Here is an 11810-nt window from a genome sequence, read left to right as displayed (position 1 = left end):
TATCTGATGTTTTTGGATTAATATTCCTGCTGCATTAATGTGTATGTGTCATTTTACTGCTGTAGATGTTTCAGGTTGAGCTCATTTGAACTCCTTTATATCCTGTTGGGGAGTTTAATCTACAGCAATGCATCATGGTCTATAAGATCATCATATGTCTGTAGCGTGGCTGTCCTGTGCAGTGGCGTCACATTGGGAGAAAAAGTGAGACTGATTGCTAAAGGCTCCAGTGGGTTGGGGGTCCTCAAAAATCTAAAAAATCTAAAATTTTGTTTTGTTAACAATTTTCTATTTCTAAGTAATCAGTACCATATTTGCCTTGGCTGAATAAATCAGTTAAAAAACTTAATTATATAAAAAATAGCGGAGGCTCTCTGAGACCCCTCTCACCACTTCAAGGTGCAAAGTTTTTTATGTCGCCCCTGCAATAGGATTGTTTTCTAATCACAGCTACCGCTGAGTGAGTGACTGCTGATGATGCTGCTATTTCACTGTAATGCATAGAAGAACAAAATCTCTGCACATTTGGAACTTTGAGTTTGAAAAGGTACTATAATAAAATAAAAAAGACAAATGGCACCTTCAGGGTGAAGCAACGTGGGGCGTTCTCTTTTCACTGCTCTAAGTGAAGGTCAGTCCCAACGTATCACAAACACCATTAATGCCACATTTGTTTAAAGACGACCAACTTCATGTTGTTGAACTCTGCAGTCGATAAATAGGCTCTTTTTTCCCCTCTGAGAGAGACGACCATTTAAAGTCTGCACGCTGGTGACGAGGAAACAACACTCGTCTTTGTGATGAAGGCTGTGAGGAGGAGGGTTTTATCTCCTGACGGATGAACACTGAGAAAATTACCGCTAATTATAAAACATTTATATAACCTTTACTTTTATATAAAATCAACTGGATATTTGGCAGTAATAATGGGTGAGACACACACACACACACACACACACACACACACACACACACACACACACACACACACACAGCACACTTCCTTTCCTTCAGTAAGAGGTATATTAAAGGGACATTTCACTGCATTTCTTTGCCATAAAAATAACACTAAGAAATTGAACCCTTAATTTTCTATTCTAAAATTCTAAATAACATAATTATTAAATGTAATTAATGAGATTTTAGGGGGTAATAAATGGATACATTAATGTGAAATAAGACATTGTAGTGTTTTAATAGATCATCTGAACATTTTAAGAGGTTTTAAGTGATAATTTTTTTTTTTTTAAATGGGTGTTATTTTATAAACTCAGGGATGGCTTTAATGGTTTTTGGTCTATCTTAAGGTTATTTTAACCCCTTAAATCCCTCAGATAATCCGCAAAAATAAAACTTTAATATGTATTATTATAGTCAGTTTAAATATCAGTTAATTAATGGGTTGAGCTGGTGTGGCAGCAGATTTTAGGACACAGAGACAAAACAGAGAAGAAATATTCCTGTATTTCTTAAAAATAGATCTACTTTGATAATTAAGGGCTCTGTATATTAAAATGTTATCAAGGTTTTTAAAGGTTTTGAAAATCCTCTGTGGGTCTATAACATCTAAAACACCTTATAAAGTTGATAATTAAATGTGTAAATTAAGGGGAAAGTCATTTTATTTTCTATTTTATTTATTTGGTAAATAAGGGACTTTTTAAATTCAGATGTTTTTAAGGTATTTATTTATTATTTTTTCACATTACTAGACAAATTAAATGAAAAGATTAAAAATCAAAGGGATATTTGGTATTTCCAGAGGTAAATGAAGGAACAGTTAATGTTATTTTAATGGATTACTGTTTCACAGTGACGGCAGCTCAGTGAGAGGGCGAGCTCGACTGATGCCTGACATGTCAGGGTGAGGATGAGCGGCTGCCCCGGGGTCAAAGACACCACGGCAACAATGACATCACCACTTCAGCCCACCAGTGTGTGTGTTTGCATGTGTGTGTGAAGGCTATATTTAGACTGACCTAGTTCCTACTGGCTGGATAAAGACACTCGTGCGTGTAGTAAACACAGAGATCATAAAGCACACATCACCTCGCTGACCTACCCTCCACTGTTGTCATGCCAGCTGAATGTTTTTACAAGCAGTTATCTGCCGGCTTGGCAATACACGGACAGCATAGCATAGCATCAGCCATTAGAAGCTAAATAACATAGAACAGCAGCTAAAAACAAACCATATGATTGGTTGACGCTTCACTGCGTCACTGGAGCTCTCAAAAAAGGTTGATACCAGCTCAACTTGAATAAAGAAGGTTCATGTTACAAATCAGTGTTTGTTCTATGTTCTGTGGCGTGTTGAAGTCGGGCCGCTCGTCCAGCACCTGCTAATGTGTGCTCAAGAGACTAATCCTTACAAAATGGAAGGAGCATAAAGCAGTCTGCTTCACAGGGGACTCTCGGCAGAAGGAATACTTGGACTTACTAAACATGGACTGGGCGTCCTGCTTGTTAAAGGCCCTGACACACCAAGCCAACGGTTGGCCGTCGACCAAAGTCGGGCTGTCGGTGAGCGTCTGTCGGCCTAGTTTTTGCGGCGTGTCCCGCACCGTTGGCACTTCAACTTCGGCGTCAGCGGGTTTTCGGCCGATTGAGCATGTTGAATCGGCCACGGAGCTCGTCGGTGAGAGAGATCACTCTGATTGGCTGTTCAGGTTTTATTTCCTCGCCTCTGTAGCGAGTGAATCTGCCTGTAGTGAAACCGGTGCTTCCTCCTCAGGCTCCACTTCACTCAGCTGCCCGACAGATCCGCAGATCCGTTAGCCGCAGCATGACCGGAGGGAAGCACAGCCAGCTAGCCTCCGCTAGTCTCTGAGCTAGCCCCGGCTCTCCATTTGGATCCAACCGGAGCACTGAGCCCTGGTTTGTTATTCAGGTTAAAGTGGGAGGAAGCAGCGGGTTTATCGGGCAGCTGAGTGAAGTGGAGCCTGCGGAGGAAACACCGGGACCGTCTGGATGTAATAGTCCGTGGAGGTGCTGCGGTGCTCGGCTGCACAGATAGGAAACCCCTCGGCTGACAGGACTCCGCTACTTTGTTTATCTCATGCATTCCTCGGACTTCCGGTTTCCCTTTTTGCGTTATTTGATGCTGTAGTTACATTTAAGTCACTGCATTGGACTCTATGCCTCTATGCCATACACTGTCACCCACTGGTCAGGTGTTGTCGGAAATCTCTCCAAACCAAGATGGCCGACGGAAAGCAAGAAATGTTGTGCAGCTCAAGAATATCTTACCAGTCCTTCTGTAACAGGGAGCACAGTCCCACTCCGAAGTCGTCGAAATGCAGCGCTTGGGCAGTGACTTGCGGCGTCAGAAACCAACAAAAAAGGCGTCCTCTAACTTCGGCATGATACGTGGATGGTTGCCATTATTGTTTAACGAGACCTTTGGGCGGCAGTAGCTCAGTCCATAGGGACTTGGGTTGGGAACCGGAGGGTCGCCGGTTCAAGTCCCCGTCCGGACCAAATACGGGGCGTGGACTGGTGGCTGGAGAGGTGCCAGTTCACCTCCTGGGCACTGCCGAGGTGCCCTTGAGCCGAGGTGCCCTTGAGCAAGGCACTGAACCCCCCAACTGCTCGGGGCGCCTGACCAAGGCAGCCCCATCACTCTGACATCTCTCCACTTAGTGCATGTATAGGTCCTGTTTGTGCATGTGTGTGTATTTCGGACCTGTGTATTAATGACAACGGAGTGAAAAAATCGAATTTAATAAAGTATATAAAATTAAATTAAAAGTTAAAAAAATTATGCATGCATACAAAAACACATGGCTGCAAATACACACACTCCCAAACACACAATTATTCTGTCAACTGTCAGGAAAGGCCAATCTGTAAAAGTACGTTTTCAGACGAGATTTAAAGACGTGAACAGAGTCAGCTTATCTGATGCTCAGTGGGAGGCTGTTCCAGAGCCGAGGAGCCAGAACTGAAAAGGCTTGATCACCCTTTGTCTTTAACCTGGACTCTGGAACAGTTAGAAGACCCAGACCTGCAGACCTGAGGGGCCTGTTTGGATGAGAAGCTCAGTTATATACTCCGGTGTCAGATCATTGAGAGCTTTGTATGTGATTAAAAGAACCCAGTGCAGGGGGGCTAAAATAGGTGTGATGTGTGAGGATTGCTCTGTTTTGGTCAAAACTCTAGCTGCTGAATTTTAAACATTATGGAGCTGATGTATGGCTCGACTGTTTAGGCAGGTGAACAGGGCGTTTAAAAATAATCAAGGCAGGAGGATGTAAGAGCATGAATGGTTTTCTCTGTTATTGAAGAACAGAAGTGACCTACGTTTGGAAATGTTCCTCAGCTGGTAAAAACTAGACTTGACTACACTCTTTACATGTTGCTCCAGAATAACACCCAGGTTTTTTACACCTGATTGGCTGACGAGTGGCTGAATTTGTTTTGGAATATGTTCAAGGCCAGTGATGAGAACTTCTGTCTTTTCAGAGTTAAATTTTAAGATGTTTTGGGACATCCAGCTTTTTATGTCACACTATGAAGAGAAGCTAATGTAATGGTGTCAGAGGGTTTAAAAGACAGGTAGAGCTGTGTGTCATCTGCGTAGCTTTGGAAAGAGATGCTGTGATAATGTGTTATCTGTCCCAGGGGCAGCATATACAGGGTGAACATGGTGATGCAACATGGTGGTCTCTGTAGATGAGGACTTGCTCCCTATGTAGATATAAACAGCTCATTCTAAGATAACAAAAACAGAACACTTCTTATTGTCAGGTGATTTTACACTAAAGAAAACATTATAAAATATTTTACATTTCTGCCAATATGCCCCCATAAATCCTGCACATTGGACCTTTAAGGGATTATTTATGCCCTCCATCATCATCAGGATCTGTGTTATAATGTAAATCTGATTCACCTCATACAGTCCGTGTGTCTCTCAGTGCTGCTGGCCCCGTGTGAACTGCAGTGTTTTGTCCTCACACAGAGCTTCTGTTTCCTGCAGCGGCCTCTGTTTCCTGTTGGCACCGAGCACCAATGATGATGATGATGATGGAGGTTAACGGCAGGCAGAGCCAGGCACCACGGGCAGCGGCCGGGCTGGACGCCAGCAGCAGGCAGCGGCGATGCTGAATCTGACCCAGAATAAAGAGAGAGGCTGGGGTCAGGCCAGGACACGGCGCTCGGGCCGATGCCCTCCACAACCTCAGAGCTTGAGTCCGTCTGGGAACGAAGCCAGGAAGCAGAGCTCTGAATCAGAGATGGATGAGCTTATATCTGTGGACATTAATCAGGTTATCAGAGTCTGACCACATGATGTGAGGGGCTGCTGTCTGCTTCACCGCCTGCACAGCCAGTGGTGGAATCTAACCAAGTGCATTTACTCATGTCCTGTAAAATTTAAAGTACTTGTACTTTACATGGGGGCTTTCTTCTTCTCAGGCCACTTTATACTTCTACTCCACTACATCTTAGAGAGAAAAATCACTACCTTTATCTGACAGCTTCAGTCACTTTATAAATTAAGATTTTTGCAATAAATACATGAAAATGTGCAGCTGAAACAATTAGTTGATTGACAGAAAATTAACTGGCAATTATTTGATGGTTGAATTCATTTTTCATGTGAAAACATTTTATGGTTCCAGCTTTTAAAATGTAAAGATTTACTGCTTTCCTTTTAATGGGCTCTGGGTCATTTATCACAGTTTTTAAAGAATCAATCGATCAATGGAGGAAATAATCAGCAGATTAAAGTTGGAGTAGGAAGTTTAATTATGGCATCAAAATATTTTAGTTCAAATGGACTGAGAGACGTCTGCACCTCCTCTTGGCTTTGTTTTCAAGCTTTAGAAAATCTAACCTGTGACAGGAGACTCTGCCCAATCACAGGTCATTTCAGAGAGAGGGGGCATTCCTACTGGCCGTTCTATAAATGCAGACGCGTGTGCACATCCCCTCAGAAGGTGAAAGAGTGAGTCAGTGGCAGAGAATCCTGCATTGCAACAGCTAGCCACAGCTGCCTACACCGCAAAGCAACCCAAGTCTGACAATAAATAAAATTAGTCAGTATCAGCAAAATGTGCAGAGACAGAGAGAAGATGTTGCTAATAGTTTAGCCTTATGCTAACTGGAGACAAAGGCTCACGGCTGCTGCTTTAAGTTCACGTTTATGTGGCTCACGTTAGCCAGAGCCTCGAATCACAGTGTGTCCTCCGCCTCACTTCCCGCCGCTACAGACCACCTCGCCAAGCATGGTCTCACTCCAAAGTCGTCAAAATCCAGCACTTGGGCAATGACTTGTGGCATTAGAAATCAACGAAAAAAGGCATCCTTTAACGTCGGCAAGAGACGCAGCCAGTTGCCGTTATAGTTTACGGGCGCCCAGCAGTGTCAGGGGGAAACCCGACGGGACAGGCATTAAAGTCAAGGCAGCAAAAGTCCAAGTGGGGCGGGCAGGAGTGGTGGTGGATGGATCCAACAAACACCGACTTTTACCCAAGAGAGTGAACGGCAGTTGGAATTCAGGCTGCCTACACTCCTCCTGGTGAAGCAGTCCACAGTGGCGGGTAGCGAGGCGGAGGGAGCGTGGGATGGCCAGCTTGCTCACTTTTGTCTCATTCATAGTGTGATAAACAGAGTAGGGCAAGGATGGGCTGATTGAATGAGCTGTGTGCAACTCTATAATGAAATAAGATTATCTGAAGCAATGTATGGGAAACACTGGGTCACTGTATGAAGCACATGCATATGCCCATGGTTGTCTTGGGGGAGGGGCTTAGGAGAGAGAGGGGAGAGCTGTAGGAGGAGGTTGTTTTTTCAAATTCTGCCTTTTAAAAAACAAACAAAGAAAAAAAACAGTCTTTTCCAGATTTTCCCTAAATAATCATGAGTTAACAGTTCAAACTGAGCTCCACCTAAACCAACCACCACTGTAAAATCCTGCTGTCACATCAATGCATGAGTACATAACTTTATTGTCCACCTCAGTGGATTCAGGTACAAACAGACACATAATACAATACACCATTAAAAATGTACAATTTTATAATATATGTTACAACAGTTCAAATTGGCAGGTAGGACCAATAAGTTATACAAAACATAAAAGACAGCACATCTTATAAAATACTAGTGTTCCTTGATACGGTCTGTGTTCATTGCCTGTATGACATAGGGAATAAAGGACTTCTTATATATGCTCTGACTGGTTCTTGGGACCCTAAATCAATGACCAGATGGGAGCAGCCATTCTGTATATAAGGTACAATTGCAGAGCAGGGGGACAGAGTGGTCTCGCCTTTAAGCCACCATGGGAGGTAGTAACAGCACCTGAACGATGTGTGTATAAACAGGACAGCCAGCAGGATGAGAGTGACATTTTGACGACATGTTATGTGTGCAACCCATCGCAGGAGATTTAAAAAGTAGCTGTTAGCAGTTAGCGGCTATTTCAAAGAAAAACAGCAGCCGAAAATGAGGAAAATGTCTGTTCTGGGAAAATGATGAGATTCGGGAGCTCCTTACCCTCCGAGCAGAGGACAAGATCAGCGCACACATAACCGAGATGGTAAATGATTGTTATTGACATGTTATGCCATTGTTATTGTTTATAAAATTCTGCTGATGCATATGTTGTATGTCACACTAGAGGCCGATGCTGTTGTGTTAAACGCCTGGCCTCATTTGATTGCACGATGCCGGCATGCTGTCTGAAATCACACACTGGAGCGGCATGATGCTGCCATTGTTTGGTTCTGTGTAAAAATGCAAAGGAGGCATAAAGAGGGGACTTAGTAGCGGCTCTACAGCGCCATAAAAATCTGATGATATCATATACTATAATAACAGTCACAGGGGACGTCTTTTATACTTTAAGTACATTTTCCTGATTATACTTACATACTTTAACCTCAGTAACATTTTCAGAGCAGGACTTTTACTTGTAACAGAGTATTTTTACAGTGTGGTTTAAGTACTTTTACTAATGGATCTTAAAACTTCCTCCACCACTGCCTGTGATAATTGCAGCTGAGGATACACTGAAGTTAGCCGTGTCAGATCAGAGAGTGATGGTAAGGTGCTGACCATGATTTACATGTAGCCCTGGAGCCAACACATGTTGCAAATAGATATGCAAACTGGCCAAAGGAGATGCATATACTTTATGTGGCTGAGTGCCCAAGTCTGTTTCCCCATTGATTTGTGTTTCCCTTTACCCTAACCGAAACCCAACCTTACCTTAACCCAAACCCAGAAAGGCAGCACTGCAGGAAACAATATTTGTAGGGGAAACAGGCTTTGATACAAAACCTTTTTGACTTATTTTTGCCACCGTGGTCCCAGAGCTCAGCAAATAGTTTTGTGGGTACAATGTTATAACCACTGAGAGAAATGATGGACAAAACTACGAAGACCCAAAGACGTAATACATGGGAAATGTTATTAAATTTATTGAAGCACAGGTAGGAAATACATGTCTGAGTGTAAAAAGGAGTTGACAGTCCAGTAAATCCCAGAACAAATGAAGCTGTTACTGTAGCATGAGAGCGTCTGGCAGCCGGAGTAGAAACGTCCACACAGATCCACTTCTAGGGAATCCCTTCATCTGCCGCCGCGGCTTCCAGGTTTTACCGTCGACGGCGAACTCCAGAGTCATGCTCCTGTTGAGCGTGAGCACAGAGTCGCCTCTCACTACTGCTGTGAACAGTGAACCTTTGCTGTTGGCAAAGTGCCCAGGCAGAGACGACCACTGGCCTGAGCTCAGACTATAACAGTCCATCAGGCATCGCAGGAAGTCGTCCGACGGTCCGTTTCTCATGACGTACAGGTTGTCCCTGTGGCCGACCATGCAGTGGCCGTAGCTCTGCTTCCTGATCAGCGTGGTAACCAGCTGCCACTCGTCTTTCCCTGAGAGGTACTCATAGATCTCTGTGGTCTCCATCGGCTTCCATAAACACACAAATATCCTGCCCATGCCTTTGGTGCACGCTGCTCCCGCCGCCGGTCGAGGTAAATGAGCAGCAAACTCCCACCTTCCGGTCTTTACATCATATGTCTCCACAGATGACATCACCCTTCGCTCATACTCTCCTCCGATAGCGTAAAGACAACTGTCTATGCCCACGAGGCTGAGATTGTATCGCAGCTGCGCAGGACTGGAGATCCGGCCCCAGCTGTTGTTTTCGACGCTGTAGCAGAAACAAGAATCGACGACTTGTTTGTGAAGTCCGTGAACTCCTCCGATGATGTAAAGCTTGTTGTCTAAAACAGTCACTCCAGCCATGGAGGTGCTGGCCTCCAGTGGAAGATCTGTCAACACTTTCCAATTGTTGCTACTTTCATCCAGGTAGCACACCGTCCTGGAGGCGGCGTGCACGGTTTCATCCACGCCGCAGGTCACGTGAGCCCCGACGGCCACGAAAACACTTGGGCTCAAAGACTCCACGTAGGAGATCAGCTCTGATGGTAAAGATTTCTTCACCTCCGCCTCCAGGTCGGCGTACATGTTTCGGATGAACAGCGCAGCAGCGTGGTAAAGGTCCACGAGGCCGAAGGTTGCAGCCGTGTGATACATCAGCAAACAGCTGTCAGAATCAATGAGGTTGATGAGATGCTTAGTGAGCAGCGCCACCTGCAAGAAAGCAGCGCATTCGATGGCTTCAACAATGTCGTCGCCATCCAGGTCAGGCATCTCACCTCGTAAGACCGCCAAGGCGATGAGGAAGCCTCGAGCGCGCAGAGACTTGAGGTGGATTTCTTCCTGCCGACACTCCTTCATCCCAGAGCGATACAGAGCTCGGAAATAGTCACAACTCTGAACCAGAAACATTTTCTCCTCAGAGAAATGAGTGTCTCCGACCACGATGGTTAATTTAGCTGAAGCACGGTCTGACAGATATCTTTCATCTGCGCCGTCACAGCTGCTGCGTGCACTGACATTACAACTTTCTGACAGGAAAATATCCTCCATGAAAATGAAACCAGAAGCTGAAGCGTTTCCAAAAGTGCTGAAGACGAGCCGGAGAGAGGCAGCTCAGTACGAAGAGGCTCCACTCTCACTTCTTTCACAGCTTTCAAAATAGACGCAGATAAAAATAGAAGAGAACAAATGACCCGAGTCACATTCATGTTGCGGGCAACATGTGAACACAGGGTCTGTTATACCTGCTGCTGCAAACCTAAAGGATCCAACCAACCAAAACACAACAACACATTCTCTCACTATCCTACAGTGGCACCTGTTTGTAATTGTAGTTTCTGTTTGCAGAGAGTTTTTAAAAGTTTGCTTTTACTGAAATACGATGAAGGTGACAAGAACTTTGGAATTTTAAGCACCAAAACCTCAAAAAAATCTCTTTTGAGAAACAATATCCACGACTTTACAACAGTGTGTATATTTCTTAAATTACTCTGTGATGACGTTCACATGACAAACTAGACTTTTTGGACCATGTGGCTGAGGAGCCAGAGAGTGAACAGTGATGTGATTACAGGGGTGTTTAACCTCTGTAAGATCAGATCAGTTTAAAGAACAGCTGCAGCTCTTCACATCTGTTTCCTGTCCATCCGTCTCTTTACATTCACTGACAGAGAAGAGGAGGAAGAGCTGACCTACATTCGGACTCTGTGGGGCAGTAATACAGAAGGTCATGTGACCTGGTCGCTGCCTCAGTCAAAACAATCCCACTGGCTCCAGTTTGTGAACAGACAGATTGGATTATGGGAAATGTTGTGCTGTTGCTTTGAGCTGTCCGATGAGCTGCAGGTGCTCCACATGGTTACAGCAAAACACTGGAAGAAAACAAAACAATGTCAGGGGATGAAATTATAAGATTACACACACAAATGCTGCAGCGTGTTGTTTTCACCATGTAGAAGTTTTGTTCCTTTTACTGCACATTTAATGTGTTCAGTTCAGTTCAGTTCATTTTTTTCTGTTCGCACAGTGAAAAGTTGTGGATGGTACCAACAGAAGCGTTCCTTAGCGTCCCCATGTTTGGTCCCCCCTCTGTTGGGGTACCTAGCACACAGATCTGGTACTAAAAGGTGGAGCTGTGAACACTGCAGTCTGATTGGTCAGTAGAGGACGGTCACTCTGCTCAGGGCTGAGTTGTGTCTGGTTTTGAGGCTCATGTAACCACTGTTCATACTGTGGAGAGTTTTATTAGTAAACTGTAACTATAAAATGAAAGGATGTTTTGCTGCCTCTCACAGCAGCTGGAGTCTGAGAAAAAATAACTTCATTCACTGGGCCGACTGCCGGCAACTTTTAAGGTGGAACGTTAACTTGTAATGTTACTCAATGCATGAGTTGATGACGTGAATCCATCAGCACACCTTAAATTTCACTGTGACAACTTTGACCATCACTTTAGTTTCTATATGACACACACTTTTAGTAATAAGTGGATCTTCAAGCGTTAAAAAATATATACTAATTTCGACCGGATTATGTGAACTGCATATATTCTAATCCTCACTTGGAGGAAAAAAAAACTTTGCGAAGCGTTGTTTCTGTGGGCTACAGCAACACTAAACCCCTGAGCTTGCCTGAGAAGGACTGAAAGCACAAATCCGTTATTTTTAAATATCCCATTATGTAAATGAAAAAAAAAAGGACATTTTTCAATAATGAACCTGAAACATTGATACATTTGTTTTTTTAGTTAGTATAGTGACATTCTGCTCAGTTTTGGACAGATTCACAGATAATACGTAATATTGTCCTCAAACAAGACAACAGTAAAGTCTCAATGTCTTTAAGCGAGTACTTTCTAAATAACAGTGTCTTATTTTGTTACTGTTGCTAAAATTGGGAGAATTTTTTTTTT

General features: G+C 43.9%; 3 protein-coding genes and 1 pseudogene across 6 annotated transcripts in view; 1 reads left to right on the top strand and 3 right to left on the bottom strand.

Annotated features, from left to right (window-relative positions):
- Nucleotides 1-11810, bottom strand: part of LOC126407724 (E3 ubiquitin-protein ligase TRIM21-like) — a 409915-nt gene that overhangs the window by 10102 nt on the left and 388003 nt on the right. The window lies entirely within an intron of this gene.
- The window catches only part of LOC126407718 (E3 ubiquitin-protein ligase TRIM21-like), a 363104-nt pseudogene that overhangs the window by 20699 nt on the left and 330595 nt on the right, over nucleotides 1-11810 (bottom strand).
- Nucleotides 1-11810, top strand: part of LOC126407721 (E3 ubiquitin-protein ligase TRIM21-like) — a 297595-nt gene that overhangs the window by 218475 nt on the left and 67310 nt on the right. The window lies entirely within an intron of this gene.
- On the bottom strand, nucleotides 8425-10013 carry kbtbd13b (kelch repeat and BTB domain containing 13b). Its single transcript, XM_050072913.1, has one exon. The coding sequence runs from the start codon at nucleotides 9947-9949 to the stop codon at nucleotides 8510-8512; it is 1440 nt and encodes a 479-aa protein (XP_049928870.1). The 5' UTR covers nucleotides 9950-10013; the 3' UTR covers nucleotides 8425-8509.

The sequence above is a fragment of the Epinephelus moara genome, chromosome 20 (genome assembly GCF_006386435.1).
Source record: "Epinephelus moara isolate mb chromosome 20, YSFRI_EMoa_1.0, whole genome shotgun sequence".
NCBI lineage: Eukaryota > Metazoa > Chordata > Actinopteri > Perciformes > Serranidae > Epinephelus > Epinephelus moara.
This window is presented reverse-complemented; position numbering and strand designations above follow the sequence as displayed.